The sequence below is a fragment of the Carassius auratus genome, chromosome 41, assembly GCF_003368295.1.
Source record: "Carassius auratus strain Wakin chromosome 41, ASM336829v1, whole genome shotgun sequence".
NCBI lineage: Eukaryota > Metazoa > Chordata > Actinopteri > Cypriniformes > Cyprinidae > Carassius > Carassius auratus.
The window spans coordinates 25,650,332-25,669,392 of NC_039283.1; the positions used below are offsets into that span (position 1 = coordinate 25,650,332).

Here is a 19,061-nt window from a genome sequence, read left to right on the forward strand (position 1 = left end):
AATAAAAAAGGAAAACAGATTTTAAAAAAATATATCATATTTATTATTTTCATTATTTAATTTAAATTTATTTATTTAATTATTAATTACCTAATTTATTTCTAATGAAATCAATCGAATTAAATAATAATTATTATTATTATATTAAATAATAATATAATAATAATAATTATATTTTTGTACTTTTGTTTATTTATTATTTATGTCATATTTATTATTTAATAATTATATAATAATAAAACAAATAATCTAATAATTTATATATATAATAACGATAATCAGCATCACCAATCAGAATAACTAAAGAACTTAATTATTACATTTATTTACATTTACATTTATTCATTTAGCAGACGCATTTATCCAACGCGACTTACAGATGAAGACAGTGGAAGCAATGAAAAACAACAAAAAAAGAAATGATATATAAGTGCTATAACAAGTCTCAGTTAGCTTAACACGGTACACATAGCATGGCCTTTTAAATAATATTATAAATAAAAAGAAAACGGATAGAATAAAAAGTGCCTTTGTGCTTCTTTGGGATGAACAATCAAGCGACGTTCACTTGCAGAAAGCAAGCTTCTAGAGGCACATAAGTGTGAAGTAACAAATTCATGTAAATGGGTGCAGAGCCAGTGGTAGTTTTGTAGGCAAACATCAATGCCTTGCATTTTATGCGAGCAGCTATTGAAAGCCAGTACAAATTGATAAACAGAGGTGTGGCGTGTATTATTTTTGGCTCATTGAAAATTAATCTTGCTGCAGCTGGAAGACCTGCCAAGAGAGCATTGCAATAGTCCAGCCTGGACAGAACAAGAGCTTGAACAAGGAGTTGTGCAGCATGTTCCCAAAGAAAGGGTTTGATCTTCTTGATGTTGAATAAAGCAAATCTGCAGGATCGGACAGTTTTAGCAATGTGGTCTGAGAAAGTCAGCTGATCATCAATCATAACTCCAAGGCTTCTGGCTGTTTTTGAAGGAGTTATGGTTGATGTGCCTAACTTGATGGTGAAATTGTGATGAAACGATGGGTTTGCTGGAATCACAAGCATTTCTGTCTTGGCAAGGTTGAGTTGAAGGTGATGGTCCATCATCCAGGAAGAAATGTCAGTTAGACAAGCTGAGATGCGAATAGCTACCGTCGGATCATCAGGATGGAATGAGAGGAAGAGTTGAGTGTCATCAGCATAGCAGTGGTATGAAAAGCCATGTTTCTGAATGACAGAACCTTATGATGCCATGTAGACAGAGAAGAGAAGTGGTCCAAGAACTGAGCCCTGAGGCACCCCAGTAGTTAGAAGTTGAGACTTGGATACCTCACCTTTCCAAGATACTTTGAAGGACCTGATAGGTAAGACTCAAACCACTGAAGTGTGGTTTCTGAGATGGCCTTTGCCAGTAGCGTTGATAGCAGGATCTGTTGATTAAAAGTGTCAAAAACAGCGGACAGATCAAGCAGGATAAGTACTGAAGATTTGGATTCTGCTCTTGCCAGTCTTAGAGCTTCAACAACTGAGAGCAAGGCCGTCTCAGCTGAATGTCCACTTCTGAAGCCAGATTGGTTGCTGTCAAGGAGGTTGTTGTGTGTGAGAAATGTAGAGACTTGTTTGAACACAGCTCGTTCAAGTGTTTTTGCAATGAAAGGAAGAAGAGAAACTGCTCTGTAGTTCTCTAAAAGAGATGGGATGAGGGTGGGTTTCTTAAGTAGTGGAGTTATACGTGCCTGTCTAAATGATGAGGGAAAAACACCAGTGTGCAGGGATGTGTTGATGATGTGAGTGAGTGCAGGTATAACTGAGATGGAGATGAGATGGAATAGGATCAAGCGGGCAAGTAGAAGGGTGATTAGAAAGGATGAGTTTGGAGACTTCTGCCTCAGAGAGTGAAGAGAAGGATGTAAATGAGTGTAGGTTTGCTGGTGATATGAGCTTATTAATATTATTATTAATCGTATTATTATTATTATTATTATTATTATTATTATTAAATAATTATCCAAAAAAATTGCTTTGTTGAATAATCTTTTAAAGTCAACTTAAATTTTAAACTTAAAAAATATAATAAAGCTTTTTAAAATTAAATTATCGTATATAATAATATGTCTCACTCACCCTGACGTTGTCTGGATGGAGACCACCGGGATGTTTGTCCATGTACTGACACAGATCTGTGTGCTGTGTGAGAGAGAGAGAGGGAGAGAGAGAGAGAGAGAGAGAGAGAGAGAGAGAGAGGGGCGTGAGACACCGACTCTGAACACAACTTGCCTCAATAGCACAGAAGTAATTGCAATTTTTATTAGATTTCAATAACAAATGAGAAAAAAAAAAACTAAATTTCAGAAACCTACTCAGCTAAAATGTTTGATTATATAAACATAAACAGTGATGGAAGCCAAAAAATTCAATGTCATAGATGAATATTTACTGAGGAGGTTGAAACGACTTCAGAAAGATGCAAGCATCACTGTTATTTTGACAAAGATTATTAACTGTACCAGTACAATCTGTTCACATTAGTGATTCTTGCAATGGCGATGGTTCAAAAAGAAATGGAAGAAGGAGTTTTTAATAAATTATATCTACTAGCCAACATTTAACATAACTTTCCTGACCCCCCCCCCCCCCCCCACACACACACACACACTTCACTTCCTGTCTAAACACAGCCTATCGCAATAAAAGCAAAATTCCCCAAAAATATATCAAACAATATTTTTTTATTTACTATAATATATATATATATACGTGTGTGTGTGTGTTTAATCATTTATTAGTTTTTTATTAAACTTATTTAATAATAAGTTATTTTATTTATTTCTAATTAAATAAAATGTATTATATTATCATTAAATAATAATGCTTTTAAATATATTGTTTATTATTTTTCATGATTCAGTAGTTCATTAAATTAATAAATTATGATAAACGTATTTAATAAAATGTTTTATTACAAATTAAATAAAACAATTATTTTAAAAAGTAATGTTTTTTAAATATAAAATATATTTAAAAAATATTATTTATGATTTAATTATTAAATAATTGAATAATATATTGTTTTATTTTAAACAAAATATAAAAATGTATTATTAATAATAATATTTTTTTATTTTTAATTTAATAATAAATAGATTAATTGAATTTGAAATAGAAAAATAAAAACACTTTTCTTCTGTATTGAATGAATTGCACATATTCATCGACATTACTTTTACTGCGAGGACCGTCTTGCATGATTTTATTTCTCACTGCAGTGTGTTGTGGGAATTTCTGTCATGAGCTCATTTTTCCTGCAAGTGAGAGCTGACAGCAAACCCAGTCTGACCATCCGAGTCTGATACCCACAATGCACTGCTCAGTCTGATATTTGCAAACACCCGCAGATAAACGTTCATGAATAATGCAGTCGCCGTCAATCATTATTAACCGCTCGCCAGGCAAAATGAATTGATTTCCTTGCCGCGAAACCTTGTGTTTGTTAGGGACACGCTTCTAAACGTGAAATGAGTCTCAGCGGTGGCTCAGATTAATATCTAAAGCTCTGGCACGCTTCTCTCAACAGACCCCGGCTATCAATAGCTGAGCCGCTGAACAATCTTCGTCTTTTGATTGTTTTCTTTGACACCCGACGTGTTAGCTTAGCTCTCATGAATAAATCAGAGCCGCGCCGCAATCTCACGCTCTTCCAAATTAGCCAGAGGATGTACAAGGCACAGGAAAATACTGTTCACCAGAGTAAAAGAAGTGTGTTATATCAGAGACCACGGCTGGAAATAGAAGAGCACGCTATGAGAAATAAAGCTAATCAGAGAACAGCAGTCTCTGACACTGACCTCGTCACAATTAATTGTTTTTTTTTGTTTTTTGTTTTTTTACAAATTTACGTCGTCATAATAATTAAAAAAATAAAATAAAACAACTGTGCCCCTGGCCCTAAAACCAGAAAACCATAGCAAAAAATTAAAAATAAATGTAAAAATAAATGTAAAAATGTTCATAATTATATAAAATAAAAAGTACAATAAAAACTGACCTCGTCACAATAACAAATAAATAACAAAACAAAAGAATCTGACCTCTCACAATAATAAATAAATAAATAAATAAAAATGGACCTCGTCACAATAAAAATAAACAATTAAATTAAAAAAATTTACCTCGTCAAAATGTATATATATATTTTTAAATAAATAGAAAATCAAACAACTGTGCCCCTGGGTTTTAAAACCAGCAAACCACAGCAAAAATACAAATAAATAAATAAATAAAAAACAGACATTATCAAAAAATAAATAAATAAATAAATAAATAAAAAATGACCGCGTCAAAAATAAAAAAAAAATAAAACAACTGTGCCCCAGGCCCTAAAACCAGCAAACCACAGCAAAACAAAATGTAACTACTATTAAAAATATAAATAAATAAAATAAAATACCATATGTGCCAAGACTCTAAAACAAGCAAACCAAAACAAAATACTAAAATAAAATGCAATTAAAAATGTGCCCGAGACCCTAAAATCATAAGTAATAAAATAAAAAATAAAAACATTAATGAATAAAAATAAAAAAAACATATTTGCCCAAGACCATACAACCAGCAAACTGCAGCAAAATATTAAAATAAAAGAAATAAAATAAAAAAGTGCACATTGACCTCTCTATGAAGCAAACGTCAAATGCATATCAAAACATTTTCAGACACAAACTTTAAAAAAAAGTAGTATTTTCTTTCTTTCTGTGAAGAATCAAATCAATCATCAAGATTGATATAAGTATGAACTTCAGACCTGTTTTCTTGACTTCCCCTTTTTCTTCTTGAGAGCCAATTAACTGGTGATATCTGCCTGTACAAGAGCACTTTACACACCGCTCTTAGTGGACCATTATCTGAGTGTGTGCTGGGAACATTAATGTTTCGAGTTCGCTGGAAAGGGCATGTTCTCCAGACCTTCACCTTTTCTTACTGTACGGATCAGTTTTAATGAGCCAATGGACTAATTCATGTCCGAAACCCTCTCTGGATGTAAAATCATGTTTTAAAGATGAACTCTGTGATTTCAGGAGCACCTGAGTCAAACTCTGCTTTAGTCACGTTAGTTAATTAAAACAGTCCTGTGAGAAATCTCCCCCCGTCTGGATCTGTGATTGCTGATACTCTACTTTTACAAGGTTTCTCGTTTATTTTGACCTTTTTGATGTAACTAACTTTGTGACTATAATTGTCTTGTGCATCTTCTCTAGGTCAAATAAAAGTTGGTAATTCAAGTAGTAAGAAAAAAATAAATCAATATTTTAATACAGAATTATACATTATGTACTATAATTTTTTTATTATTATTGATACATTTTTACTACATTCTATTATAAATTATAATAAATAAACTATAAATGAATATAAACAATTATAAAGTGAAAAAAAATACAAAATGAACAATAAACTAAAGAATAATAAAAAATGACATTAAATGAATTAATGTTTATTTTATCAATTTTAATTAATAAATATATTTTATATTAAAATGAAATATTTTAATGAAATAAACATATTTTATTTTATTTTAATTATTTAATACGATAAGATAATAAAAAAGCAAAACAAATCACAACTAAATAAATTAATGAATACATTTTTAATAAAATAAAATAAAATACAGTTAAAAAATAAAATAATAAAAAATTAAAAATAAACATCCTCAGTTTAAAAAAAGAAAAAAAGAAGAAGCTGAGGCTCCTGTCCAGACGTTCCCTGCAGACGGACACAGATTGTCCCTTTAGGCTCATTAACACTTAATCTTACATTAGCAGACTCTCTCTATTTCTGCCATGTAACATTCAGATCAAACACAACAACAGTTCATAGTGAACATTTCAAAACAAATAAACCATAAAATAATCAACATTATAGTGAATTTAATTTAAACTCAAGAGCTTTTGCACTTAATTTTCAGTCTGTCCAGCACACAAATCTATCATATGACTTCAGAAGACCTGAAATATGAATCATATGCACTAATATCATTGTTTTTTGTGAATTCTAGAGCCTAACATCTCCTTTTGTGACTGAAAATGAACCTGAGCAAAACTATATAATAAACCATTATAAATAATAAGAAACTACAAATAAAATCACAAATCTAAAATAAAAGAAGTCTAAAAGTGTAATAAACTACAATAAAATGCAATAAAGTGTTAAATAAAATGAAAAAATATTTTTTAAATAAATATTTTTTGAAAAATAAAATAAATATTGGACAGTATATATCAATGTTCACATGCAGTATTATTATTATTATTATTATTATTATTATATTGATAGCATTATTATTATAATTATAATAAAATGATTTATTATTATTATTATTATATAAAAATTAACAATTATAAATGATAAGACACTAGAAGTTAAATAAAAAAGTCAAAAAGTACAATAAATTCAAATAAATTCAAATAAAATGCAATAAATTACTACTTTTTCTTTAAACAAATAATACAATATTTTAGAAAAATAAAATAAATATTGGACAGTATAAATCACTGTTCACATGAATTATTATTATTATTATTATTATTATTATATTGATATCATTATTATTATAATAAATAAATTATAGATTTATTATTTTAATTTTTATAAATTATGATTATCATTATTAAACAATAAACAATCATAAATAAGAAACTACTAAATATTTTTAGAAAAATCTAATAATTATTAGACCGTATAAATCACTGTTCAAATGCATTATAATTATTATTATTATCATTATATTGTTAGCAATAATATTATAATTCTAATAAATAAATTATAGATAATAAAAATTTAATTACATTCTAAAAAAAGGCTGTGTTGTTTCAACCCAACTTTGGGTCAAATAAGGACTAACCAGCTGTTGGGTTAAATTTGTCTTGCCCAAAAGTTGGGTTAGTCCATATTTGACCCAAAGTTGGGTTGAAACAACACAGCCTTTTTTTAGAGAGTATAAATAACAGTAAATAATAAACTCAAGACTGAAGACCTGAGGCTGGAGTAATGCTGACTAAAGCATCACAGAGACCAGATCCAGCGGCTGTGAGACACAGGATGTGGAAAAGTGTGGAGTTACAGAAAATAACAAGAACTAAACACTATTTATAGGAGAACGGCCGAGGCCTGATTTCCATCCTGTCAGCAGATCTGATCCTCACCACATACTCGAAGACCAGCGTCAGGGTTTCCTTGGTGTGAATGATGTCGTGGAGCAGAACGATGTTGGTGTGTTTCAGGCCTTTCAGCAGAGACGCTGCACACAAACACACACACATCACCGCTTACACTCTTGTTTGGGATTTATTTGTGCTTTTGTAAAATATGAGAATGCAGAGGCAGATGACAATTTCTCTGTCAGTCGGCGGTTCCTGGATTTAATTAATAAAAACAGTTTTCCAGGCTCACATGAACACAGGAAACAGAAAGCAGATGTGCATATAGTGACTTCTAAAATTAAAAATAATTAATAACTTGTATCCAGACTTGAGCGTAACATTTGCAGAACTTTATTAATTTATTATTATTATTTTTAATACAATTGTTTAATAAATAAGAAACAAAATAATAGTAAACAAGTAAATAATCAAATTTATTAAAAACTAAATTAAAATTAAATTCAATAAGTATTAAATAAAATATTTGCAATAAATAATTATAAAATAAAATAAAATTTTATAAAATAAAATAAAATAAAATAAAAATCACTGTTATGTGGTATTTGGTAAACTGAAGCTTGGTTATTTTCATTTTATGTTTCACAAAAAAGCAAGACAGAAAGTCATGATATAAAAAAAAAAAATCAATAAGTATTTATTATTAAAGGATTTGATCACAAGACACGTCAGTTAAAATTATTACAAATAAAAAGATATGAAAAATATGAAATTAACTTCACACTGAGCACAGACCTCTCTTTTCTCCTTTTCTTGTCACTGAATCAGCTCAGAAACTTTATTTGACTTTTATAAACTGATTTGTTGTTCATGACGTCAGCTTCAGTTTCTCTGTTCTGTGAAGGCCACAGTAAAACAAGCGTGTGATGAGACTCACCTTCTCTAATCGCAGTGAACGGCGTTCCTTCCTCTTCCTGAAGACGAATCACTTTCAACGCAACCAGCTTCCCGTTCACCCTGCAAACACACAAACACACACCGCATCAACAGGTCTGGTGTTCATCTGATCCACACACTGTGTTTATGTTCCTGTAGCTCAAACAGCAACTCCACATCATGGGTTCGATTCCCGGGAAACGCATGAACTGATAAACTGTTCACTTTGAAATCCAATGCAAGTCGCTTCCGGTAAGTGTCTGCCAAATGCACAAAAATATATCAAATATATTTTTTTTAAAAAATCATTTAAATACACAAATAAATAAAAAATATTGCAGAGTGAAACTATATATTAATGGATCCAAAATATACATAATATTATTTTTTTATTTAACTGTAATATTTATTATATTATATTAATATAATGTTTCACTCTGAAATTTTACATATTTATTTGTGCATTTAAATAATTTGTAAATATTTTATAGATTTCTTGTGCATTTGGCTGAAAAGGCAACTTGAATAAATAAATAAAGAAAGAAAGAAAGAAAGAAAGAAAGAAAGAAAGAAAGAAAGAAAGAAAGAAAGAAAGAAAGAAAGAAAGAAAGAAAAATCTATCTGTCTATCCATCCAATTTATTTAATTATTTATATTTATTAATTATATTCAATTTGACAATTATTTCATTTACATTTAGTATTTTAAATTGCAAAAAGATTTATTGAAAAGATTGATTAAAATTAAAACAGACAACAAAATTTGGGAAGAAAAAAAATATATAGTGTGGCATTAAATTAAATGATCATTATCATAAATGTAAAATAAAATAATAATAATATTTATTTGTTCATTTTTCTTTCAACATTTTTTATTTAAATAAAATAATATTTAATAAACAAAAAATTTAAAATAAAGTAAAAATAAAATAAAAAATACTTGCCAGTATAAATCCCTGTGCACTTGCAGTATTTGGAAACCTGAAGCTTGGACATTCTCCTTTTATGTAAATATTTATATATGATGTATTTAATGAAAGAATTAAACCAGAAGTATTATAGCAACAGGAAACAGAATTTGGGGAAAAAGTCAAACAGATGCCTTTGTGTGCAGTCTGATTTAATCCAGTTGACTATAGTTTGAGACGAGGGACTGATGATGTCATCAGAAAGGGAAAGTGGTTTCAGAGGCAGAGCGAAACTACGGAGAAAGCGTTTGTGTTTTTAAATAAAGGCACTGCTGGTTTGTGCTCGGTGAGACCCGGACAATAAACCGGGTCAAGAGTGATTTACTGTCGACTTAAACTCAATGAAATGCAATTTAGAGGCAGTGGAGTGAATCTGAACACAGAGCTCATAATGAACCTACACACAAATAACATCATTACTATGAAAAACACTGACAATAACGCACTATTCATTTCACGCTAGCTCAAGTTTTATTTTCCAGATTTTCATTTATGAAGGAGAAACAGGTGTTACACGCTCCTGTCGAAAAGGCTTTCATTCGGCTTTCATTACAGCAATATGAAAAACCATTTCATTCAGATTTCACATAATAATAATAATAATAATAATAATAATAATAATAATAACAATAATAATAATAATAATAATGATCTGCTCCCTCTTTGCTTACAGTTCTGTTACCAAATGAGGTTTCAATAGAGTTTAAGATCGGCACAAATAAAATTAACACCCAATTATTTTACTTACAGAAAAAGCCTCTTAAAGGTCTTAAATTATTAGACTGAATTAAACAGGCTGCATCTCACTTTTAAGTAACTGCAAACTTAAATACTCAAGACATGCTTATTTAATATTAATATATGTATTGGAATTGATTTAATGTATGATTTACTATATATATATATATATATATATATATTTAATAATTAACAAGCCTGAAATAGACACGGACTCTTATTTTGAAATGTAAATCCTTTACTTAACTGTTCATTCAAAAAGATCAAAAAATATTGGAACCCAATTATTTTATTATTATTATTATTATTAATAATAATAATAATACAATTTATACATTACAATGGATATTTAATCAGTAACATGCATTAAATACACTCTTATTTTGAAATGTGCATATTTTACAACTTCAACTGCTCCTATGAAAAGATGAGAGAAATATGAGACCAAAAGTATCCCAAAAAAATGATTTCATGCATTAAGAGGTTTATGGAACCATGAACAAGCCTGGAATTTACAAAGACTCTTATTTTGAAATATATATATATATATGCTTTACTACTTAATATATGATATAAAAAACCCTAACGAATCCTGTGTTTGGTGTTTTCTGGATTCTGTGTTTATGATTTGATAAATAAATGAATGTAATAATCTGGACTCACTTGCTCTTCCCTTTGTAGACGGTGGCGTAGGATCCCTCGCCGAGCTTCTCCAGCTTCTCGTACGAATCTGCCTTCCCGAACTTTGGGCTCGTGGGCTGAAAGAGAGAGAGAGGATCTTTCATTCGATGCTGAAGCAGATGTGAGTTCAGATCCAAGACACTCGTTTCAACTGAAGGAAGAAAAGTTCATTTTTGTGACGTTTTCTTACACCTGAAGAACATCAGTGACTCATCGGTGTCTCATTATTATTCATGAGAGTGTGTGTCCTCATCCAATGAGAAGACGCCACTCTTAATTATTCATGAGCGCATGTGTTGATTTCCTTCAGACTGAGATCACATACAGTAAGTGAGACACATTCATAGATGGAAAGATGTTTTCACTTTATAAGAGTGTTTGTGTCTCCGAAACATACACAATCCACACACAAGTGTCTCAAAAACAGCACACACACTTATAGAAATCACATAGATGAAACAATACAAATGTCAAAATAAATGGAAAAAAGACTAAAAAAAATTAAATTAAATAATTTTAAAATTGAGATAAAACTCTTAAAAGTACAACTAAAATAAATAGAAAAATGTAAAACAATTTATTTTATGATTATATTTTTAGTAAGTGATTTATTTAGATTTTTTTATCTTATAAAAATTTATCTTTAATTTACTACTTTTGTTTATTTATATTATGAATTTATTTGTTTTAGTAAGTGTTTTATTTAGATTTTTTATTTTAAAACAAATTATTTTAAATTCATTATGATTTTATTTGTTTTTAGTAAGTGTTTATTTAGATTTTTTATTTTACTTTTTTTATATTGTTTTTTTAGCAAGTGTTTTATTATCATTATTTATTTTAATTTATATTTGTTTTATAGTAAGTATTTTATTTAGATTTGTTATTTTAAAATGATTTATTTTAATTTTATATGACGATTTGATTTGTTTTTAGGTATTTCACGAACTTTTATTTTATAAAGTGGAGCTCAGAGTAATATGTGCTGAATGCAGCTCTCTCTGAAGAGCAGTAATGCTCCTGAAAACGCAGCGTTTCTTCAGTAATCAGGTTTGCAGCCTGACACCGATCCGAAACCGCAGCAGCGACTCAATTATTGCGATTGGTGTGAAAGATTACCGGACTCTTCCCGGATAAGCGCTCGCTCCGATGTGTCTGTAACCACAAACCCTGCAGCCTTTATCAACACCAGACACCAGCTGTCTCTGAGAACCCTCAGTAAACAGCAGCTCAGCACGGCCTTTACTATCCTGACCGAGAGAACGGCTCTGAGTGAAGCTCTGTAGGAGAATAAGGGGAAGGGTGTTTTGGGAAAGAGGTCAAGCTCTCTCTCTCTCCGCTCCTTCTGTCTGGTCTTACACTCATCCATTTTTCATTGGTGTGAATCAGAAGCAAATGTGCTTCCTTCAAACTGGCCTCCTTCAGCTTTCTCTCTCAGGACAATCGTGCCTCGCTTTGGGAATTACATACTTCAGAAAGCACCTAGCCTCTTTTAAATTAAATTGAAATAAATATAGTAATTATATAAAATGATGTATGCAAAGTGGTGTTCATAAAAATAGCTAAGTAATAAAATAATGCAAAATTTGTAAAAAATAATAATTTTACAATTAAATAAAAAACAAATAAAATCATTAAGTACAATTTAAAAAATTTTTAAATAAAAAATAAAATCAAAGTGAAATAAAAATCTAATTAAAATCTTTATATGAATAAAAGTGAATAAAATAAATAAATTAAAATGAACTTTTTTAAAACATAATAAATATAAAATTAAAATCAATAAAAAATTAAAACTTACTTAAAAATTACTAAACAAATAAAATAATTAAAAAGTCAATACATTTTAATTTCAAATAAAAAAATCAAAACGCACACTAAAAATAAATAAACTAAATCATTAAAACAAGTCAAATTTAAATTCTTAAAAAAATCTAAAACACTTACTAAAAATGAACAAAAACTAATGTAAAATGTAAATACGTCAATATAAAATAAGAGTTTTAAACAAAATATAACTTACTAAAAAATCAATAAAATCATCATGTAAAATGTTAATAAATAAAAAAACACCTCCATATTAAACACATATTTTTAAAAATGAGATATTTTAATGGTATACCTGCATGTCATGTGATCAAAAACTATGATCTTGACTGTGCTGTTAAAGTTAATATTTCAGCTGAGAGGGGTTCAGCACACAAATCTGTCAGGATATGTCTAATGATGATTATAACGAAAACAAACCCGAATCAAATGAGCAGCTACTGAAGGGATTCAGGGGGAGACTCACGGAGCTGGGGCTGGAGTGACGCCGGAGTTTGGGAGACTCTTTCCCGGAGGACGAGCTCTTGGCGTTGATGCAGGCGTTGTTCTCCGAGTGCACACGCTTCACCTGACCGGCCGGTTTCTCGAAGGGGTCGAAGCCGCTCTGCGTCCGCTGCACCTTACGGTCCTCAGGGATAGTGTCCAGGGGCTTGATGAGCGAGTCTGATCCCTGACCGCTGCGAGTGGACATCTTTGTGACACATATCTGAGGAGAAAAGCATCATCGTCAGTACTGTACACACACTGGATTTCTGACGCTTTAGATCTGATGCATTTACACGGAAGGACAATCATCAAGCACCAGTCAGTTTTAAATAAATCTCAGTTTATGCATCTTCGCTAAAGTCTCGTCGTACACTTTTTCAAGACAATCTTCTGCAGTGGTTTCGTGCAGTTCACACACGCTGAATCAACAAGTATAAATTAAACACTTCATAAAATTGACCAATTATATTGTAAAATAAATAATTCGATAATAAGTCAAATGAAAAATATACAAAAAAATACTTCAAATGAATAAATAATTAAAAACTAAAATAACAATAATTATAAAATAAAATAAAAACCATACTAAAACTTAATCATAATTTAAATGTAAAAGAAATGTAAAAATAAAATAAAAAATCTCTAAAAATGCACAAATTTTTATAATTGTACATTTAAAATAATGCATAATGGAAAAAAATTTTATCATTAAAATTGTTATAAAGAAAAAAAATTATAATTGTGAAATTACAAAAAAAATTGAAATAAAAAAAACTTAAAATCACTTAAAATCGTTTTAAAAAACTTACAATTAAAACATTGTAAAACAAAGTAAAGTACAAATATTTACAGAAAATCAATACAAGTAGTAAAAATGTAATAATTTTTTGAAACAAAAAACACTGAAAATTAAGAAACTATTAGCAAGTAAAATTAAAATAAATACAAAATCTGAAGTGTGTCAGAATAGCAAGAAAGCTCTCATTTTTCTGTGCCTTTTAAACACAAAAACAAGATCAAACCCTGCTTGCAGTGAAAGTAGAAACACTTTAGTTCAAAAACACACTCCCTGCGATGTTCAGATCTTCATCTCAGTTCAGACAACGATTCCAGGCTCTCAGCAGCAGTATTACAGCCCACCCACACACACACACACACACACACACACACACACACGAGCATTAATCTACAGCATGTGAACCTACCGGCCACTCCATCGCCGCCGGACTGAGAGCAGCACAGAAAGCCCAGAGCAGCATGTCATGTCTCCGATTAAACATTCACGAGGAACGTCCCGCGAACGCCTCAATATATTCACTTACACGGGCCGAGTTTCACCAAACACACCTCAGTATGAGAGCCAGACTCGAACGCTTACAGCAGATCAATGTTGACAACTTTAATACTTTTGTGGAAACTGTGATGCATTTGATTCTTCAGGATTCACAGCATTATCTAAATATGAAATTTGTACGCTACAATAAAACAGTTTTGTGTGATAAACAGTCAGAGATCTCTGAAGAGAGAAGCTCATATTGAACAGAAACTGAAGTGAAATGTCATGCAGAACAGGTCGAGTTAAATGACATTTCTCTGTGTTCTTCTTCTCGTCCTGACAGGACAGTATTTGAGACATGAACATGTAGGTGACATTTCTCAGAGCGGCTTCGGAGCAGAACTGAGCCGCCGTCACAGTCTCTGAACTCATCGCTTCTGCATTAAAAACCGTCTGAACGTCACAGAGACATGTTTGGCTCTTTGTCTCTGTGTTCTCAGACTGCAGACAGACTCCGCCTCCTCTGCTGTCAATCAGACTGCACACAGACTCCGCCTCCTCTGCTGTCAATCAGACTGCAGACAGACTCCGCCTCCTCTGCTGTCAATCAGACTGCACACAGACTCCGCCTCCTCTGCTGTCAATCAGACTGCACACAGACTCCGCCTCCTCTGCTGTCAATCAGACTGCACACAGACTCCGCCTCCTCTGCTGTCAATCAGACTGCACAAAGACTCCGCCTCCTCTGCTGTCAATCAGACTGCACAAAGACTCCGCCTCCTCTGCTGTCAATCAGACTGCAGACAGACTCCGCCTCCTCTGCTGTCAATCAGACTGCAGACAGACTCCGCCTCCTCTGCTGTCAATCAGACTGCACACAGACTCCGCCTCCTCTGCACGTTTTAGAGACTGTTTGCATTTTAACAAACAGTTTGAATAAATTCTTTAATCAAATAATAAAATCGAACAAACAAAATTTTCATTAAAAAGTAAATAGAAAATGTCAAAAATAAAACTTATCAAATGACAAAAAAAAAATACCAAAAAATTATTTTGAAAAAAAAAAAATAATAAATACAATTATCAAAACATGATAAATCTTATAAAATTAATATAAAAGGAAATAAATTAAATTTAAAAAATGAAAATATATATAAAAAGAATTTATAAAAATACAAAAATAAATACATAAAATTAAACAAAAAAAAACAAATATTTAAAAATAAAAAATATATAAATAAAATAAAACAAAAAAACAGGAATATAAAATATAAATGTAAAAACAGAGATAAATAAATGAGCAAAATTTTGAAAAAAAAAATGAATTAAATTATAACAAAGAAATGACTTAACGACGTCCGAACATCACTGCAGCAAGTAAACACTAATCTAATCGAATTACTAACAAGCCTAGGATTCGGGCTACTAATGCACTACTGTAAATAAAGTTGCATTTTGAAAAATTTCAGCAATTAACCAGTAAACTAATCCTGATATTACAACATTAAAGTATCATCATCTGAGCACACTGAGTTTTCTCAAGCTCTCGTGGACAAGAAATAATCAAAAGAAAAAGCTCATCAGTCTTTAATCACAAACCCAGCAGCGGTTTCTTCATTAGATCTGGATATTTTAGCCTGTTCTTGTTTCTGTGAATTACACATAACCCGTCTGATGCTTCTGAGGAGTCACGTGGGGCACAGAATAAAAGCCTCTGAATACTGAGGGGAAAAAAGATGCAAAAACACATGACGAATAGAAAAGATATAAAAGTATAAAAATAAGTTATGAATAAATTAAATATATTCATGTGTGTATGTGTGCTATAATTACATATAAAAAATAGTAATACATAAATACATAATAAATAAGAAAATTAAAATTAAATTAAACAATAAATAAAAATCTAAAACACACACACAAAAAAAACTATAATTAATAAATATTAATAAGTTAATGTGAACAAATAATCAGAAAAAAAATGAAGAAAGAAATTATTAGGAAAAATAAGTTATGAAATATAATAATTTGAAAAATAGGCAAGCATAAGAGTGAAGAACAACATAAAAAAAATATAAATTATAAAAATAAAAATTTGAGAAATACATTTTTAAAAATGAGTAAATTAAAAAAGAATGAAAAAAAATTTTGAAAAACAAATCCAAATATTTGATTGCAACATATAATCATTGCTCTTAATAATGTTCAACGTCTGTTTGATTACATAATCTCCGTATATTTCTGCCATATTTACATCAATATCACCACTGACAAGCTTCTACTAAATACATTTTAGAAACTAAAGTTTCTGTAAAGCTGCTTTGAAACGATTTGTATCAAGAAAAGCACTTTACAAATAAACTAGAATTGAAAATAACTATTTAGGGCCACTTCAGATCATTTTTACACCACATATTTAGAAATAAATAAGTAACTGTAAATCTCTTTACAGTTCTGAAACAAACAGAGCTGAGCTGTAATGTAATGTGATGTGAGCGTGAGCTGTTTGCCCACGGCGCGGCTGTCAGGAGCGTCACTGCAGAATAAATGACTGAAAGAGACTCCAGCAAAACATCTACAGCTGAGAAACAATGCTTCATATTTAAGAAGCCACTGGGAAAACACTCCCTGATCACAGAAAATAGAGCAAAGAGGAAATCATAAATAAGTCATGCAGATGGGAAGCCTGATAATGATAATGCTGGGCGATGACGCTAATGCATTACATCTCTGTGTTTCTCAGCCGTCTGATGATATAATGTGCAGTGAGAGGGTTTCCAGTCGCTTCATCGTCTGATCTCTTCATCATGAATGAATCTGAGATAGATACAGACTCAGACGACTGACCAAGACTTCTGAGTTGATCACTTAACATGCAACATACTAGCTGTTATTCAGAAGATAAATATCAATTGTGTAAATTGGACAAATGTAATCTACTGTTTGCAATCAAACAAATGTTTGGGGTCTGTACGATTTTTTTTAAAGAAATCAATACTTTAATTCATCAAGGATGCATTAAATTGGTCAAAAGTGACAGTAAAGACATTTATAATGTTGCTAAATATTTCTATTTCAAATAAACGCTGGTCTTTTTAACTTTCTGTTCATCTGTGAATCCTGAAAAATAATACAAATACAAATATATCAAAGTTTCCACAGACATATTGTGCGGCACGACTGTGTTCACCATTGATAATAATCAGAAATGTTTCTTGAGCAGTAAATCATCATATTTTCATGATTTCTGAAGATCATGTGACACTGAAGACTGGAGGAATGATGCTGAAAATACAGTGGAGCATCACAGAAATAAATTACACTTTAACACAGATTCACACAGAAAACAGCTGTTTTAAATTCTAATAATATTTACAAATTTTACTATAAATAAAAGCAGCCTTGATGAGCAGAAGATAATTAATTATTATTTGAAACTGAACAGTCTGCAGTCTTCCTGTCAAATCTAATATACCGTCTGCTCTATACTCGACTATAATCTGTTCAGTTACTGATCAACACTTAGTTTCTCTGATGACTGAAACTATAAACTCGACTACAGTGAATGAAATCCAGATCGTATGAACGGCCAACAGATAGAGACGCTTCAGCACGCAATGAGCTGCATTTCATAACTTGGGAAGCAAGAGGAAATACTTATATTATGTGTTTAAAGTTCATGCATGCAAGAAAAGTAAAATAAAAGTAAAATTTTTATGTGTAACACGCAAACATCAAACTCAGTTCTGTTAATGTTGTCAGCTCACTAGTTTGTAGAATACAGCAACAGGATTATAAAACATGAACTGAAACTTCTATAAAGTGTGTACTGATTAAAAATCCTCAAATTAGCAAAAGAGTTTCGCGTCCTTGACTGTGAACTCCTGTGATTAAAGTTCGTGCTAAGCATCAGTTTCACAGAGACTGGATGGAAAAGAGGGCTGTACTGTATTAATGACAGAAGTGAGTTCCTGACGGTGGAGATGTTTAAGGGCTGTTTGGCTCAGGACGTGTTTCTCAACATCACCAGCGTCAGCTCAATCTCGTCTCACTGCGTTCAGCAGAATAATGTCTCACTGATGATTTCACTGGGGATCAACTGATCGCATTCTTTACAGGAAGATTATCAGAACCAACACCTGCTTTCTGAAACACAACACACTGCACATCTTGGGCCTTCCCTCTACATTTCACCTTTCATGTGATGAAAGCGACAGAGAGAGAGAACGACAGAGCGACAGAGAGAGAGAGAGAGAGAGAGAACAACAGAGGGACAGATAGGGAGAACGACAGAGAGAGAATGACAGAGAAAGAGAGAACGACAGAGTGACAGAGAGAACGACAGAGCGACAGAGAAAGAGAACGACAGAGCGACAGATAGGGAGATAGGGAGAACGACAGAGCGACAGAGAGAGAGAATGACAGAGCGACAGATAGGGAGAACGACAGAGTGACAGAGAGAACGACAGAGCGACAGAGAAAGAGAACGACAGAGCGACAGATAGGGAGATAGGGAGAACGACAGAGCGACAGAGAGAGAGAATGACAGAGCGACAGATAGGGAGAACGACAGAGTGACAGAGAGAACGACAGAGCGACAGAGAAAGAGAACGACAGAGCGACAGAGAGAGAGCAACAAATAGGGAGAACGACAGAGAGAGAATGACAGAGAAAGAGAGAACGACAGAGTGACAGAGAGAACGACAGAGCGACAGAGAGAGAGAACGACAGAGCGCCAGAGAAAGACAGAGCAACAGATAGGGAGAGCGACAGAGAACGACAGAGCAACAGATAGGGAGAACGACAGAGCGACAGAGAACGACAGAGCAACAGATAGGGAGAAAGACAGAGAGAGAGAGCGACAGAGAGAAAGAATGACAGAGCACCAGAGAACGACATAGCAACAGAGAGAGAGAACGACAGAGCGCCAGAGAACGACAGAGCAACAGATAGGGAGAACGACAGAGCGACAGATAGGGAGAACGACAGAGCGACAGAGAGAGAACG

The 19,061-nt window shown here is 31.8% G+C and overlaps 1 protein-coding gene across 3 annotated transcripts in view; it reads right to left on the reverse strand.

Moving 5' to 3' along the window:
* The window catches only part of LOC113059402 (cyclin-dependent kinase 14), a 151,103-nt gene that overhangs the window by 106,684 nt on the left and 25,358 nt on the right, over positions 1-19,061 (reverse strand). For all 3 annotated transcript variants that reach the window (XM_026227871.1, XM_026227872.1, XM_026227873.1), the window contains 5 exons: positions 12,759-12,998; positions 10,448-10,542; positions 8,081-8,160; positions 7,189-7,283; positions 2,114-2,176 (listed from right to left, as the gene is read on the reverse strand). In XM_026227871.1, the coding sequence (XP_026083656.1) occupies positions 2,114-2,176; positions 7,189-7,283; positions 8,081-8,160; positions 10,448-10,542; positions 12,759-12,998 (573 nt within the window). The remainder of the gene's footprint in view (positions 1-2,113; positions 2,177-7,188; positions 7,284-8,080; positions 8,161-10,447; positions 10,543-12,758; positions 12,999-19,061) is intronic.